The sequence below is a fragment of the Mus musculus genome, chromosome 2, assembly GCF_000001635.26.
Source record: "Mus musculus strain C57BL/6J chromosome 2, GRCm38.p6 C57BL/6J".
NCBI classification, from domain to species: domain Eukaryota; kingdom Metazoa; phylum Chordata; class Mammalia; order Rodentia; family Muridae; genus Mus; species Mus musculus.
This window is the reverse complement of record NC_000068.7, coordinates 104,682,429-104,699,728: the sequence shown is the minus strand read 5'-3', so window position 1 is coordinate 104,699,728 and position 17,300 is coordinate 104,682,429. Positions and strand designations below refer to the sequence as shown.

The 17,300-nt window shown below is 45.9% G+C and overlaps 1 protein-coding gene across 3 annotated transcripts in view; it reads left to right on the top strand.

Moving 5' to 3' along the window:
• The window catches only part of Tcp11l1 (t-complex 11 like 1), a 44,928-nt gene that overhangs the window by 12,441 nt on the left and 15,187 nt on the right, over positions 1-17,300 (top strand). For all 3 annotated transcript variants that reach the window (XM_006499734.4, XM_006499735.3, NM_177190.5), the window contains 6 exons: positions 1,074-1,194; positions 1,999-2,219; positions 9,099-9,235; positions 11,155-11,351; positions 14,185-14,366; positions 15,463-15,635. In XM_006499734.4, coding sequence (XP_006499797.1) covers positions 1,074-1,194; positions 1,999-2,219; positions 9,099-9,235; positions 11,155-11,351; positions 14,185-14,366; positions 15,463-15,635 — 1,031 coding nt within the window. The remainder of the gene's footprint in view (positions 1-1,073; positions 1,195-1,998; positions 2,220-9,098; positions 9,236-11,154; positions 11,352-14,184; positions 14,367-15,462; positions 15,636-17,300) is intronic.

Here is a 17,300-nt window from a genome sequence, read left to right as displayed (position 1 = left end):
TTCTAGGTCAGGAGTGACTGTTGTGAATTTGAGTCTGAAAGCCACGTGTACTTCAGGATACAAGTAAAGGCTCTGGAGTCTGTGAAGATCTTTGATGCCATCTTTTCCCTATTAGGATGTAGTAGCCACTCTTATTTTTCCAGTGTTGTCAGTGCACTGTTTCATTCACTTCGTTAACTGTATCGTCTAATTCCCAGCCTTTGCCGAGCCAGGGAAGCCAGGTGAGATGGTAACGTGCCCGCAATCCTAACACTTGGGAAGTAGAGGCAGGAGGATCAGTTCAAGGTCCTCCTCAACTATGTAGTGAGCTTGAAGCCAGGCAGAGCTACAATGAGCCCCTATGTCAAAAAACAGAAACAAAGCAAGATAATAATAAAAGATGAAGGCTGGAGAGATGGCTCAGTAGTTAAGGGTACTGCTCTTGCAAGAGAACTTGAGTACAATTCCAGGCACCTATGCTGGGCAGTGTATAGTCACTTGCAACTCCATTTCCACGGAGATCCATTGCCTCTGGCTCTGTAGGCACCGGTATTCACATATGTGTATCAGAGGAACTTGCTGAAGTCATAGAAATGAAAATTACCAACTCTGAATTCTCCAGTCTTTCAGAAATTTAAAATCTGTGTATGAGTGTTTTTCCTGCCTGCATTTATGTGCATCATGTACATGTGTGGTGTCCACGGGGTCAGAAGACGGCGTTGGATCTCCTGGACCTGGACTTACGGAGAGTTGTGAGCCACCATGTGGGTGCTGAGAAGTGAACCCATATCTGCTGCTGTAAGAGCAGCACGTGCCTTCTCTGCTGAGGCATTTCTCCAGCACGCCACTCTTCCTGATGGCATTGTTATGGCTCGTCACTGGATTCATGTTGGCTACTAAGTGAGGTGAAAGCCACTCTTCTTAAGAGGCAAAGTAAATAGTTGTGTCATCAGCTTACATCTAGTATGCATTTCCTTGGTTTCTATGGTTTTAAAGATTTGTTACTCGATCGCCATAGAATTTATAATTTTGAAAGTGATTTTAAACACAGGCATATATAATATTTGTCTTTTTTTTTTTCCTGTTGTCTTTAGCTTGGAGAAGAGAGTAAAAGAGATTGTACATAAAGCATTCTGGGATTGCTTGAGTGTCCAGTTAAGTGAAGAGCCCCCAACATATGACCATGCCATCAAACTTGTAGGAGAGATCAAAGAGGTAAGACTAAGAGTGAGTGGTGCTTAGGGACCATTTAATATGCCAGAAAACTAAAGAAATTAAGGGCCCCAAGGTTAATTTATTTGAAGGAATTTGGATTGAGTATTTGACTCAGCCACTGCTGCCCTTTAATGTCTTTTTTTCACCAAGTCATGATAACCTGAAGGTTCTACTTTTGTACAACAAAGAAAATGTTCATATTGCTTAGAGACTACAAAACTTGCATTATAAAATAGGTATTTATAAAATCTTAGTAACTAACGTTCAACTTATATTAGCCAAAAAGTAACTACGCCTTGGGATAGAAAAGGCTGGGGATGGAAGGACTTTCCTCAGTGGCTTTAACCTTCATACTAAAGAATTGTTACCTGGGAAAATTAGAATCAGTGGTTGGCTCACAGGCTTCCACAGCAACTTGGCTTATCATTGATTATTTTTAGGCAAGCATGGTAATACATACCCTGATGCAAGCTAGCACTTGGGAAGCTGGATAGCGAGCTTGTAGGCAGATGGGGCAGCACATCAAGACCCTGCCCCAAAGAACACACACAAACCAACCAACAAACTCCCAGTGTTTTCTCATGTCCAGGTGGTTTCTAGAATATGAACAATGCTTAAATAGTTATTTTAAATGATTAATGTGCATGTTTATCTGTAGATGTGTTAAATAAGAAGCTGAAAATATGTGCACTATAATAGCAGTAGGTAGGGCTTTCTTTTTGAATAGTAACAAATCCTTCATGTATAATAAACATGATTCATGACTGAGAAATTCTGATTAAGCTTAGCTTTGCTCTCTTGTAGACTCTGTTATCTTTCTTGCTGCCTGGTCACACTAGACTAAGAAACCAGATAACGGAAGTCTTGGATCTGGAGCTGATAAAACAAGAAGCAGAGAATGGGGCCCTAGACATTTCCAAGCTGGCAGAGTTCATTATTGGCATGATGGGGATATTGTGTGCACCTGCTCGAGATGAGGAAGTTAAAAAACTAAAGGGCATTAAGGAAATAGTGCCTCTCTTCAGGTATGGAATGTGTCCATAGCAATACTTCTAGTTGAAAACGCTGCCGGGCGTGGTGGCCCATGCCTTTAATCCCAGCACTCGGGAGGCAGAGGCAGGCGGATTTCTGAGTTTGAGACCAGCCTGGTCTACAAAGTTGAGCTCCAGGACAGAAAAATCTTGCGCGCACTCAACAGGCCATGAAGAACGACGCTGCTACAGGATCCTTCTGCACACATTTATTCAGTCCTGTTTCTTCTTTCTCCATATATCTCCCTTGTTTATATCTCCCTTGTTTTTATATCTCCCTTGTTTTTATATCTCCCTTGTTTATATATCTCCCCTGTTTATATCTCCCTTGTTTTTATATCTCCCCTGTTTATATCTCCCTTGTTTTTATATCTCCCCCGAACCCTGGGCCTCTCACTCCTTTTTATACTCTCTCTCATCCACGCACCGCAGGCCACGCCCCCTCGCCAGTCACGAGGCTTCAGCTAATCAGGGCAGCAGGGGCAAATCTCCATCAAATTTGATTCACCTGTATCCTGGTACACCTGCGCAGCACTCAAGATGTTTGTGTCTTATATGAGGAAGTCAGGTGCAAGTCATATGACTTAGCTGCAGTCCCTGGCGCCTTTGGGACTGCCGCCACACCCGCTCCCCACAATTCCCCCTTTTTTCTTTTTTGGCAGAGAGAATGTCTGTAGATAGCCCCCCGCAGCCATGCCCCTTACCCGTCCTTGGGTGACAAACAGCATTGGTTTGATCCCTGTCTTAGGTTGGTGACATGCCCAGGGAGTCTTATCACTGACTACCTCTCTATCATGCCAAGCCACACCTGGGGAGATTGTGTTTTGCTTGTGGCAGGTGCATCAAAAGGCCAGGATGTTAATTAACCTATGGCCAGATCTTAATTGCTGCAAGCAAGCCTCATGGGTGAAGGTAGAGGTCTGATCCCCAGTGTGCAAGCATAGGGGCCCTACACAAAACCATCCCTTAGGCTCATCACCCAGAGAGGTCTTGGCCAGCTCCCGTGTCGTTTTTCCTGGGGGAAGGGAACTAGGACACTGAACCTTCATGCAATCAGACGTGCCTTCCACAGGATGCCAACAGCAAGCTATCCTCTGTGCAGTGCTTAGCCTCGCACCCCACGGCATAATGCAGCATAATTTCTTTTAGAGCGGCAAACCGAATCTGAGGAGATTGTCCCGCCTCCACTGCAGCAAAAGCCTACGCTACCATGGCGAAAGTGCGGGCCGCACACTCTGCACCTAACACATGTGCCAAACACAAAAAACACACACACTATAACAAGCATACATCCCAGGGCTCTCATCCCCACTCATCTTCTCTGAAGCAAGGGATAGATGGCCAGCGGGGCTATCTCTTTAAGGGGAATTCAGGGATCAAAAAGCGTGGAAAAATTTGAATGTCATGTCGAGCTGGTATCGGCTTCTGGAATACCGAAAGGATCTCTCATCTCGGCTCCATCGTTTGTGCTTGTGGGAATATCCACCACATCCACAGGGGCAACTGGATCAGGAGCCTCATTCTTGTAGCGTCTCACCAATCTCTCCGGCACCCAAAGAGGTTCTGTCTGGTCCTGTGGAAACACAAACAGACCTTCTCGCCCAAGTCAACACCTGATTCGATCGATCCCCAGTGGAGATGGACACAATACCTCATGGTGATGAGACCATAACCTCAATCACCTGTGTGTCCATCTGGGGAGTCAATATGAGAGTCAAGTTTTCACTAACTTTCCCTCTGTTAGGCAATGATTTCCACGCCCTTATAACAATCTGATTCACCTGTTCAAACACCTGCAGTGGATATCCTGTTTGTTGTTGTGCAAATCGACCTTGATCAAGCAGCATATCTCTATCCCATGCAAATTCAGCTTGATCAGTGAAAATAGGACATCCCAGCAAGGAGAATCTATCCTCTTTCCAGACCTCCGGACAGAAGGTCTGCCCATAGATGGCTGACGAGGAGGCATAGGGAGGGGGAGCAAAAGCTAATTCGCCTTCCTCCTCCGCCTCAGCTCTTTTGTCCTGTCCTTTCTGTCCACCTGATAACACTGTGTCTCCTTTCTTTTTCCTTTTTCTTTTTAAGCCCTTCTCCTCTTCCGACATATTTTCTTGTTGCTCTGTAAGGATTTTCTGACCTGTCTTGACTGCCTCTACACACAGTTTCAAACAGTAACAGAGTCCATATATCAGAACAAACAAGACCAAAACTATCAGACCTACCCACAAAGGGTCAATGGGAGAAAAAAGCATAACTACACAGCGAGGATCTATTGATCACTACACTGAGGTTATCATAGTTCCTTAATCTATCCTGAAACCGTGAACCTTAACTTGTCCCAAAGCCATGAACCTTATCGTTACCTTGTGCCTGCTTGCTGGCAACTTTATGCTCACCTCTATTTTATCCCAGGTCCTTCCCAAACTCCTGGGGTCGCAAGTTTCACTCACCGTGAACTTACCCTGCCGGCAACCACTGACTGCTGAAAGTTCTGAACTCGGTGGGGGAGTCGGTTCCCCGTACGGGCCACCAATTGTCGCGCCCGCTCTCGACCAGCAAGAATGATGCTACCACCAGTCCTTCTAACAGCAGTTTATTTAGTCCTCATCTTTCTTCTTTCTCTTAAAAATATCCCCCTTTAACCCAGAGATCAATTTGGGAGACTTACCAGTACCATTCCCCAGCTGAAGAGTTCTGAATCCACGCCGGATCCTTCTCAACAGTCTGTTTTACGGGAACACTTTATTAACCCCTTCTTCCCCGTTATGCAGTTCTGAATCCTCCCTGTAGCAGGGGGTCTTCGCTCTTGCCTGAAGATGTTTCTTTTCCCGGGTTTCAGCACCAATTGTTATTAGACGCGTTCTCACGACCGGCCAGGAAAGACGCAACAAACCAGAATCTTCTGCGGCAAAGCTTTATTGCTTACATCTTCAGGAGCCAGAGTGCAAGAGAGCAAGCAAGCAAATGGCGAAACCCCATCCCTTTTTAAGGAGAATTATCCTCCACCTAGGACGTATTACTCCCTGATTGGCTGCAGCCCATCGGCCCAGTTGTCATCACGGGAAAGGCAGAACACATGGTGGGAAAACTGCCCCTGCATGTGTGCAAACTATGTTTACCACTTAGAACACAGCTGTCAGTGCCATCTTATAATGGCAAATGTGAGGGCGGCTCCTCACAGAAAAAAAAAAAAAAAAAAAAAAAAGAAAGAAAGAAAGAAAAGAAAACCCATTGCAGATTTACTTTTTTTTGTTTTTGTTTTTGTTTTTGTTTTTTTGTTTTGTTTTTCAAGACAGGGTTTCTCTGTGTAGCCCTTGTTGTCCTGGAACTCACTGTAGACCAGGCTGGCCTTGAACTCAAATCCGCCTGCCTCTGCCTCCCAAGTGCTGGGATTAAAGGCGTGTGCCACCACTGCCTGCGCCACCACTGCCTGGCTGCAGATTTACATTTCATGAAGCCTAGGAACTCAGTCATTCCAAAAGTGTTTCTAAAACAAACATCTAAAACACAGAAATGTTAGAATTTTGTCACTAACTGCCACTGTTTTTGTAGCACTAAAAGACTAAGGTTGGATCTTGATTTCAAATCTATTTTGGGGGCCCACAGTAAGATACTGTCTTAAAAAAAGAGAGAATGAATAAGGGCTACAGAGATGGCTTAGTGGTTAAGCGTGTAGGCTGCTTCTCCAGAGGACCCAGGTTCAATTCCCAGCAACCACATAGCAGTTCACAACTGTCTGTAACTCCAGTTCAGGGGATCTGACCCCCTCACACAGACATACATGCAGGCTAAATACCAATGCACATAAAATAGTCATTTAAGTATGGCTGGATTGAATGAATACGTAAAATAAGGAAGAGAGAGAAGTGCTTCTTAGTTCCAGCTGTTTGTGTCTGCGATGACTTAAGTCGTCCAGTCTGTTGACTTTTATAAAGAGAAGTGGGGAGATCTGGGCTTTTGAAATCACCCTGTGAGCATGTTTAGGGTTTCTCTAAATCAGTGCCCCCCCAACCCCCCCACATGAGTAGGTTCGGATGCCTCTGTTTCCCTGCAGGTAATCCTAGAGAACTAGAAGGAGTGTTTGCAGTAGAGATGGCGTGCCTCTCAGGATCTGTGAGCTGGACAGAATCTCGGGGGAAGCAGAACCCCGTGACCCCGTGACCCCGTGTGAAGGCTGTGGTTCTAAAGGGCCATGGACCTGAGAGCACATTTGATCCTAGCCCTGCTTTTATGCGGGGCCACATCTACACCTGAACCTCAAGTTCTTAACTACCTCCTGCAGGTGGGCACTTAGTAGTCCAGAGTCATGGTGTAGGAGACAGGGTGGAAGGCAATCTCAGTAGCAGGTTGGGGCTTGTCCTTTGGGAACAGAATGTGAGCTAGCAGTTATGCCACTGAACCAGAGCACAAAGTAACGCTTAAAACAGAAACTGGGATGAGAGGGAGGAAGAAAGGAGGAAGTTAGGTTTGGCTTGGTTTTGTTTGGAACAAACAAAAGTCTCTGTGCACTTCTGGCTGTTCTGGAATGTCACTTGTAGACCATACTGGTCTGGGACTTACAGAGATCCTCCTGCCTCTGTCTTCACAGTGCTGGGATTATATGTATGAGCCCCCTCACGTAGCCTGTTTTTATTCTTTGCTTAGAAAATGAATTGACCTATGTAAGCATGAACATGAAAGAGCTTCAGTGTCTGTCGAGATCTCTGTCCTTCCTCAGGCTGCCTGTCAGGAGGGCTGGCCTAGAGCCAAGGAACAAATTCTAGGCTGGAAAGGCAGTGGCAAGATTAGGATGTTTAAAAAGCACCTTAAAATTTTGTACTCTTTCAAGCCATTAGTTAAGAGTTTGTGTTCCAAATTTGTTGTACTTTTTAGAAGTGATTTTATTTTTGTTGTCTGTCTGTCTGTCTGCCTGTCTGTCTGTGTATGCCCATGAGAGTGCTGATGCCAGAGGAGGCCAGAGAGCTACCCAACATAGGTGCTGGGAACTGAACTGAGGTCTCGCCTTTGATGTTCTAGCTTGTGTCAAATTGACATAAAACTAGCCAGCACAACTGACCCCTTGCCAACTTGACACACAAACATAACGCTTTTCATTTAGAACCTTTTCTTTATCATTTAGCTCCAAGATGGCACAGTAATATTAATATCACAATATAAATCATAAATAACTTTAAAAGTCCCATGGTCTTTATAAATTCAATCACACTAAAAGTTCAGTCTCTTTAAAATATTCAGTCTCTAAAATCCCAAAATCTCTTTCAAAAACTCAGTCTCTCAACTGTTGGCTTTTATAAAAATAGTAATTAAATTAAATATTTTATTTCAAGAAGGAAGAGCCAGGGCATAGTCACAAACAGATCGAAGCAAAACCAAACTACAACTGTGTAAATCTCTCAATGTCCAGTGTCTGGGATTCACTCCTGATATTTTGGGCTCCTCCAAAGAGCCTGGGACATCTGCCCTATGCAATACACAGAGCATGTCTTCTAGGTTCAGGCTTCCACTCCACATGGCTGCTGCTATTCTTGGAGGTTGTTCCATGGTATTGGCATCTCCAAAATGCTGGGGTCCTCTGCAACTAGGATGTACTTTAACCAATAGCCTCTCCTGGGTTCTCATCATGGTGCAAAGCCTCAACTTTCCTCATGACTCCTTCAATGCTGGGGCTTCTTCTGCTGTTGTGGCTCCACCTTTACCAATGGCCTCTCCTGGCTTCTCAAGGTGCCAAGCCTCAGTTGCTTTCCCTGATCCCTTCATACCTTCAAAATGAGGTCAACCTGGCGACTCTTACACAGTCCCAAATTCAGCTGCTAGTATGAGGGACAGTGTTGGCCACCTCTGGAACACAGCTTCTGTATACTGACTGTTGAAACACTTCCAGAAGATTTCACCTTAGTGAGGCTGGTTTCTTAATCACTACAAATTGCTTAGCTTCAGCAAGCCAGCATCAGTTGTCCCAGTAATGCAAAGGTTTTACTGAAGTGTTTCTGGTCTCTTGTAAATCACAGCTGACTCTTCACCCCTAGCTAACCTAAGAACCACAGATTGTCAACCCGAAATAGCAAACAGCCTTGATAGTGTCTTTAAGTGACTCTCCAACTTCCCTCTGGAACTTCACATGCCGGGCCTGCATCATCTGCACTGCTCTCAACAGATTCCAAGGTTCCACAGAAAATCTCACTGAGCTTTTCTAGCCCAAAGTTCCAAAGTCCTTCCACAATCCTCTCCAAACAACATCGTCAGGTCTGTCACAGCGATGACCCATGATTCTAGTACCACTTTGTCTTAGGGTTCCTATTGCTGTGGTGAGACACCATGACCAAAAACAACTTGGGGGAAATAGGGTTTTTGTTTTTGTTTTTTAAAGATTTATTTATTGTTATATGTAAGTACATTGTAGCTATCTTCAGACACACCAGAAGAGGGCATCAGGTCCCATTACTGGTGGTTGTGAGCCACCATGTGGTTTTTGGGAATTGAACTCAGGACCTTCAGAAGAGCAGCCAATGCTCTTACCCTCTGAGCCATCTCGCCAGCCTGCAAAGAGTTCTTTTATTCACAGTTCCATAGTTCATTATCAAAAGCAGCGAGGGCAGGAACCTAGAAAGAGGAACTGATACAGAGGCTGAGCATCCTAGCCAGCACAGGTCCTCTGGAAGAGCAGGAAGTGCTTTTAACCGCTGAGCCATCTCTCCAGTCCCCTAAATTCATTTTCTTAATCCATTTTTTTCTCATGATTTCCCAGATTTCTTTTGCTGCCCCTTCTAAGATGAAACACGTATCTTGTTTCCTTTAAAGTATTATGACTTTAAAAGTATTTTCCTTTAAAGGCATCATGACTGCCTGCTTCTAAACATTTTCTCTCTTTTTCAGGGCAATATTTTCTGTGTTGGACCTAATGAAAGTTGACATGGCCAACTTCGCCATCAGTAGCATTAGGCCGCACCTCATGCAGCAGTCAGTCGAGTATGAGAGGAGGAAGTTTCAGGAAGTGCTGGAGAGGCAGCCGAGTGAGTAGCTCTGTTGGCATTTTTCATCAGTCAGCTTTTGTCTTGTACACGTTTCATAAAAGCCAGTGACTGTTTGGAGCCCAGGGCGAGAATGGATGGAGGTAGTGTGCTTTGAGGAAGGAAAAGCCCGGGATGCTGTTAATCATCAAAAACAAAATAACGAGGAGTAAACTCAGCTGACAAGAGCTATGTGGGTAGGACCTGAGAGTAAAAATGGAAAAAATGAAAATTACTAGATTAAATTTTTTGTTTTCCCAAAGGAAAACATCAGTTTCAGCTAAATTATATTTCAGGTCTTGATTTTTGTCCTTGATGACAAATCTCTGTTAATTAGCTTTTCTCCTGCTGATCGGAACGGCAGGGAGTGTCACTTTGCCTCTTTCCTTATTCATAACTCAGAATTCACAACCAGGAAAGGGCAGCTTTCACAGCTTGGTGGTGGTGTATGGTTAGTGGGGTTTTTTGTTTGTTTGGTTGGTTGGTTGGTTGTTTTTTTGTGTTTGTTTCTGTGTCAGGGTCTCAAAATACTTACAGCTCTGGGTAGAGTGCACATTGCCTTTCCCGTGGCAGGATTAAGGCTTGCACCACCATACCCAGCTTTTGTTTTGTTTTTGAGACCAGGTCTTGTTCTGCAGCCCAGGTGGCCTGGTGTTCATTGTGAAATCCAGGCTGGCCTTAAACTATGACAGTCTTTCTGTCTTTGCTTCCCCAAGTGCTGGGAAGAAAATTTCATTTTTACAAGCCTCGCGTGACTTCAGGTAAACAACTGACTGAGTCTAGTATAGCTGTGTTTGTAGGCTGCTTCCAGGTGCCATGCGGTGGTGCATTTCAGGTAGCATAGCTTTGCTGATGAGATGGGAATGGCAGTCTGAATAGATCTTGTTGCCTGACCAGGTTGGTTAACTCAGTGGCCATGGAAGGAAGTTAATTCCTGCAGCCTTATATGGAAGCTTGGGGCTGGGAGGAATGGAAAGAGGGGAGAGTAGAAGTAGTGGGCGAAGATTGGCTGACACATTTCAGTTTGTCTGGGGTCACGGTCTTCTAGGCTAAAGAGCGTGGCAGAGTCAGGTGCCAGAAGCTCAGCTGCCCTGAAAGAATCGTTGCTGCGTAGGAGCCTACCTAGAGACATCACAGTCACTTGTCCACCTCTCCAAGGTTTCCAAAGCCTGAATGCCACAGAGAAAGCCTGTCTCTAGAAGGCTGTATATCAGCAGTCAGGACCAAATTGAGAACTTTGTGAGGAGAACAGAGGTGCAGCACCAGGGAGGAGCTGACAGTGGCTGAAACCCCAGCTCCTGCTTGGTTTGAAGGAGCTTCCACCAGGGCTGCACCTCTCTCAAGGAGCACTTTCTACTCAGAATGTGGAGGACACTGGTGTTCTGATAGGTACCTATGTGTTACTAAGGAAAGCAGAGGGGACATAAAGGCCACTGAAAGCCATCTGAGGGCCCCGTTGACATGCTCCCACTGCGTGAGTCACACCAGAAACAAGGCTAGCCCTCGGTGTAAATGCTTTGCTAAACAAAGGGACTCCAGCTGGTGTCTTGTCCTGTTTGTCTGTGAGCCAGAACTTTTAGCATCCCTCCGAGCTGCAGTCAATCTGGTCTTCCAGCCACCTCGAATGTGCTCACTACTAGAGAAAAGAGTAGGTAGGAAGGAAGCAGGCCAGGCCAGGCCAGGTTCTCGCAATGTCAGCCGTGAGGCAGGTGTCATGCATTTCTTTATGACAGGAATCTTCTGTTGAGATTTGTCTGAGGTCACGAAGCTATCGAAAAGCAATATGGTGATTTGGATTCAGTCTGTGGGTTTCAAAGTTCATTCTCTACCTTGAATTTCACTGGAGAAACTCTCTTCATTAAGGTAATTCCAAGAAGTGTCCCTGCAAATGTCAGGGTGATGAGTGTAGCCCTGTTTTCCAGACTCCCTGGACTTTGCCACACAGTGGCTGGAAGAGGCCACAAATGACCTTTTGAGTCAGAAGTACAAACATGCCCTGCCAGCTGGGGGAGGCGCTGCTGGCTCTGGGGATGCCCCACTCCTGACCCCTGTTTCTGTCCAGAATTTCGCCTACCTGAAGCTTCTGAAATGGGACCACTTCCAGAGACCTTTCCCTGAGGTAGGTGCTGTGGGCACCTTAGCCATTCACACGCTGTCTCAAGGGGCACAGTTGGTTTTTTGTTGTTGTTTTTTTTAAAGACTCTTATTGTTCTAGCACATATGTGTACATTCTACATATGAGAAAATATGCAATGTGGTCCTTCTTTTCCATTCCCACATCATTCTCTCTTGTTCTCCTCCCTTTGTGTTTTTGAGACAGGGGTTTTCCATGTACCCTTGGCTGTCCTGGAGCTTGCTATGCATTCCTGGGTAGTCTTGAACTTGTGGAGATCTGCCTGTCCTTTCCTCCTTAGCATGTGTCACTCCGTGCTTTCTGGTATATTTTCAGACTTATACAGTCCCCCTGGCAGCATCGTTAGCCAGCGGACTTTTCTCCTCCTTTCAGTTCTGCTTTCCATATTTGTCTGTTCTGGATAGTTCTTATTGTTTGTTGTTTGTTTGTTTTTTAAGATTATTTAATGTATATGAGTACACTGTTTTTATTCAATTTGTCATGATTTTTTTTTTAAAGAAAAGATGTGTATGGGTGTTGCACATCCTTAATTTCTGAGTTCAAGGCCAACCTGGTCTACAAAGTGAGTTCTGGAGATAGTTCAGACAGAGAAATCCTGTCTCGAAAAAACAAAAACAAAAAACCAAAAATAAATAAATAAATAAATAAATAAATAAATAAAATAAAAAACCATAAAAACAAACAAACAAGCAAACAAAAAACCCTGGTTTTGTTTCACAGCTTGCTCTCCAGAAACTTCTGCCACTCCCACGGTGAGCATTATCCTAAGCAGGTCTAGCTGCAGGAACCATTCAAGAGGATGACTAATGAGGGGTTCCCCACTTCTCTGGCAGAAACTAAGCTGGTGTGTGGCTTCCTCTGTCTTCTTTGAGAGCACTTGTTCCTTTTTTCAGCTTCAGACCTGCAGCTTCTGTAAACGTCTCTGTCATGGCCCCTGTGTTTCCTTTCAAGAGCTGTAAGCTTCCCTTCTTGCCTGAGTTCCCTGTTGGTACTAAAGGGGACCTAAAGGTGGTGTTGGCTTGTTAGAAATTGTGACACTGGGTAGTGGCATGAGATCTTCTGGAGGGAAGTTCTCGACCTGACACTTCTCTTACAATGGGAAGATGGTGGTTTTTACTGGGACTGCATGTCTGTTATTGGCAGTCTTCTGCATCCTGAAGTCAAGTCTTGCCACGCTAACTGATATCATGCCTTTGTGAGCAGTGAGATAAATGGAAGCTGTTAATGAAGAAACCTCAGTCTTCAGGGAGGTTTAACCTCCTAAGGAGTCCGGGCTCTGACTCCGTTATCTGGTTATTGTTTTCAACACTATAGCCCATTCCCAAACTCTTGTTGATCCTCCTGCCTCAACATTTCAGGATTACAACATAGACCACATCCCTGTTATCTTCTTACAGCAAAGCAGGTTCATTCATTCTGTCTGTCTGTCTGTCTTTCTTCTCTCGCTCTTCTTTTTTCTTTTAGTTTTATTTATTTTATGTATGTGAGTACACTGTCACTCTCTTCAGACACACCAGAAGAGGGCATCAGATCCCATTATATTTGTGAGCCACCATGTAGTTGCTGGGAATTGAATTCAGGACCTCTGGAAGAATAGTTGGTATTTTTAACTGTTAAGCCATCTCTCCAGACCCCAGCAAAGAGGTTCTTAGAGCTTGTCTGATTAACCTGTGAAAACTCAGATCTGGGCCAGGCATTGTAGTGCACACTTATAACCCCAGTGCTCTGAAGGCAGAGGCAGGTGGATTTCTTTGAGTTTGCCGCCAGCCTAGTCTACAGAGTGAGTTCCAGGACAGCCACAGCGATGTGGTGAGATCCAGCCCCCAAGCCTACCCACCCCCCAAAGAAAACAACCAAAAACCTCTGAACTGAATCAACACCTTTTTGACCTTGCTGCTTTTCCCTCATCTCCTCTGGTAGCTAGGGATAGTCAGGTAGGGTGGGACCTGGGTCCTTTAACACTAGTGTCTCTGTAGGGAAGGCCTGGGTCCTTTAACACTAGTGTCTCTGTAGGGAAGGCTTGGGTTCTTTAACATGAGACGAAGTCCACTTTCAGGTGGCTTTTATGTGGTTATGAGTTCTGCTCAATTTGTCATTTCTGACTGTTCTCTTTATTTACATACCTGAGTTGGTTATTGTTTTTGTTTGTTCTGAGACAGCCTCACTTTGTATCTCAGGCTGGCTTTAGACTCATAGCAATCCTCCTGTCTCAGCTTTCTGAGTGTATTTGTGGGTGGGTGGAGGGGTGCCCACCTTGGAGCTCTTGGAGTTCTTGGGGCTCCTTTGTGCTATGGATATGAGGATGAATAGCCGTAGGCTCTGCTTCAAGATTCTCCCATCTATCAGCATAGGTGATTTCCTGATTTGTGGGGGATAAAAATGGGGTCACCTCAGGACTTGGATGTTTCCCTTTCAAGTCTGGGACAGTTAGTTCTGGACACATAGGAAGGCATTGGGCACCCTAGCTTCATCTTCTTTCCCTTCCCTTCCTGCTACTGTACCTCCCCTCCTACTGATGGAGTAGTGGCTTTCAGCTGCTCCCCTGCTGGGGGTTTCTTCATCTTTCAAGGCGCTGTAAAAAGGGCTGTCCCTTTTTGTATAGTCTCAGACAGTAAAGGCACTTGCCTGAGGTCATAGTCCTGTGAAGGGTTGGGTTTATCGCCAGACCTGCCTGAGCTAACATGTGGTGCTCTTCTAGCTCTGAAAGGCATGCAGGACATCTGAAAGGGTACCACAGAGCAGGCGGAGGTGCGGCTCTGCTGCCCTCTGCTGGCCATCTTGAATTTCTGCTCAGCAGTGCCGCGTGTGTTCATTGCAGACAGTTTTGATGGACCAGTCTCGTTTCCAAGAGCTCCAGCTCCAGCTGGAGCAGCTGGCCGTCCTGGGAGCCGTGCTGCTGGTCACGTTCAGTACCGCTGCACCGGGAATTTCTGGGCATGCCGACTTTGCCGAGAAGCTCAAGATGATGGTGAAGACTCTGCTAACGGACATGCATCTGCCGTAAGTGGCTGGGACCCTAGAGTGGATGGACTTGTAGTGTACAGTGGGAGTTTCCCAGTGTGAGGCCACTAGGAGATTAGAGAAGACTTTGCCTACCTGAAGTTTATTTATGGCTATCATGTTCAAGCTACAGGGAACTGTGGATTTTACAAGGCTCTAGGGCTGTGGTTTTCAAATGTCTGAAAGGCTCAGAGCCCACAATGAGCAACGTGGCTGTGACCAGAACATTCTAACACAGATAGACTGAAGTAGACACCTCCCGAGGTAGAACTTGTCCTATGTTTAACCTGTTTTCTAACTTAATCTTATTTACTAACCAGTCACCCCACTGACTTGCACCTACTGAGTTGTTCAACTAGCAGTAAATACCATGACCTTAGAGAATCCAGTGGAACGTAGACCTTGGCCCCAGGACAGTCAGTTGCTCTAGCGCCTGAAAGGAAAAACAGAAATCCACAGCTAGCCTTAGCTGTCTTCTGTCTCAAAAAACCAAACCAACCAAAACAGCTGCAGAGGTTGGGGATATGCCTCAGCTGGCAATGTGCTTACTATATATGAGCCTGGGGCTTGATCTCCAGCATGGTTAAAAAAAAAAAAATCAAGATACAGAAGAGCATTTGATGAATAGGGCTTCCCTGTCCTGTCCCACGGCTACCCAGTTTCTGGTTCCTGTGTTTCCTCTGTTGGTTGTTAGAAGCCAGCTCTGATTCACTGATGGCATGAGCTTTGTGCTTTGAAGCTTGGGATGTAGCTCTGTTGGGAGAGTGCATGCCTACTGCATGTGCCTAACATGCTCAGAGCACTGTAAAACCCGACATCGTAGCTCACAGGTCTAATCTTGGGAAATAGAGGCAGGAGCATCTGAAGTTGACAGTTTTCCTCCGCTGTAAAGTACAAGTTCTAGACCAGCCTGGGTTCTATGAGACCCCGCCCACAGCAGAGAGCAACCACTTTGGTATGATTAAAAAGGATCACAGCCTAGGAGATGAGGGAGCAGGGAAGGGAGCCACAGGTCCCACACGCTGTCATCCTTGTCACGACAGGGCCAGGGTTGCATCCCTTGGTCTCCTGCTCCTCTTTCCCCTCTCTGTTCTAGTTCCTTCCATCTGGAGGACGCCCTGGCTTCCATTGGCGAGAAGGTGTGCCTGGAGGTGAGCAGCTGCCTCTCCCTGTGTGGCTCCTCCCCATTCTCCGTTGCTAAGGAGACCGTGCTCAAGGGCCAGATTCAGGCCCTCGCCAGTCCCGAGGACCCCATTCGCAGGATCATGGGTACGTTGAAGGGACATTCTCTTGGAGGGTGTCTTATTTACTTCCTATTGCTGTAGTGAAATACGATGACCAAAAGCAACTTGGGGGGGGGGGATTTGTTTCATCTTAGAGTTGTCAGGTCATACTCTGTCACTGAGGAATTCGAGGCAGGAGCTGGAGCAGAAGAAGCCACGGAGGAATGCTGCTTATTGGCTTGCTCTCCATGGCTTGCTCAGCCGGCTTTCTTATATAGCCCAAGTCACCTTCCAGGGTGACACCACTCAAGTTAGCTGGGATGTCCTATCTCAATAATTAACACACCTTTAATCCCAGCACCTGGGAAGCAGAGGCAGGAGGCCCCACAACAGCCAAGACTCTACAGAGAAACCCTCCCTCGGAAAAGAAAAAGAAAGAAAAGAAAGAAGAGCAAATATCCCACAAACCTGTCTCCATCTGACACAGGCATTTTCTCAATTGAGGTTCCTCTTCCAAGATGACTTTAGCTTGTGTAAGCAACAGTAAAGATGCAGTGATTAGAACAGAGGGCTGGAGGGCAGGCCCTCAAAGGAAAACAGAGCTAGGCATGCAGTACAATCTAACCAGCAGTCAGGAGAGAGAAGCAAGCGGATCTCTGTGAGTTTGAGGCCAGCCTGGTCTACATAGTAAGTTCCAGGCAAGCCTGAGACCTATAGTGAAACCTTGCCTTAAACCAGCCAGTGACCACAGCAGCAATAGACTCCCAGAGGGTTTGATGGAGTGCGAGTGGGTTTTGAGGGCTGCTGGGTTAGGAGAGTGTGGTGAGGCTGCCCAGAAGGACAGGCAAGGACCAGAACCCATCCTTATCTCAAAGGCTCTGCCTCTAGTGTCACAGGCCTTAACTCAGATCCTTGTTACTATGTCATTTTATATAAAATGAATACTGTGGATTTTTTAAAAATTAAGACAGTTTTTCGAAGCCTGCCTTACCCAGCCCTGCATTAGCCACAGCTCAGCCTGGGGTCGCTGAGGAGGAGGAAGCGGCTTCTTTGAATCAGAGATTTCTATCTCCCAGGGAAGGCCTTTGAGCGCCCGAAGCCTCCGTGTTTGTCCCATTGTCTTGTTTTGGTTTTTGAGACAGGGTTTCAGTGTGTAGCCCTACCTGTCCTGGAACTCTGTAGACCAGGCTGGCCTCGAACTCAGAGATCTGACCTGCCTCTGCCTCCTGAGTGTGCGGCCCCACTGTCTGGCTTTGTCGTAGTTACAGACAGCAGTCCTAGGTGGGAATGACACAGAACTCTGATCCTGGGGAGTTTCCAGCTCTAGGAACTTCAGGAGAACCAGATCCCTTAGGAATGGAGACGTGTAGGACTCAGCTGTCAGAGTGTTTGTGTTGTGGGTTCTTTTGTTTGTACTTGAGAGAGGCAAAGCTGAAAGGTATCAACCAGAATTGTTCCTCTTAAGTCGAACAAGACCACAGATGACTTCTGTGGTCTCCCATTGTGAACATCAAAGAAGGAAGCCTGTGTTCAGTCATGACAGACAGTAGAAGTTAGCGGGACAAGGTTCATCTTCCTTCCATCCCTCCTTTTTTCCCCTTCTCTTCCCTTCTAATATTTTAAGTTCTGGAAATTAAATCCAGGGTCATTCACTCCACCACAGAGCTGTATATTTAACCCTCTTTACTTTTTTGAACATTTTCTTTCTAAG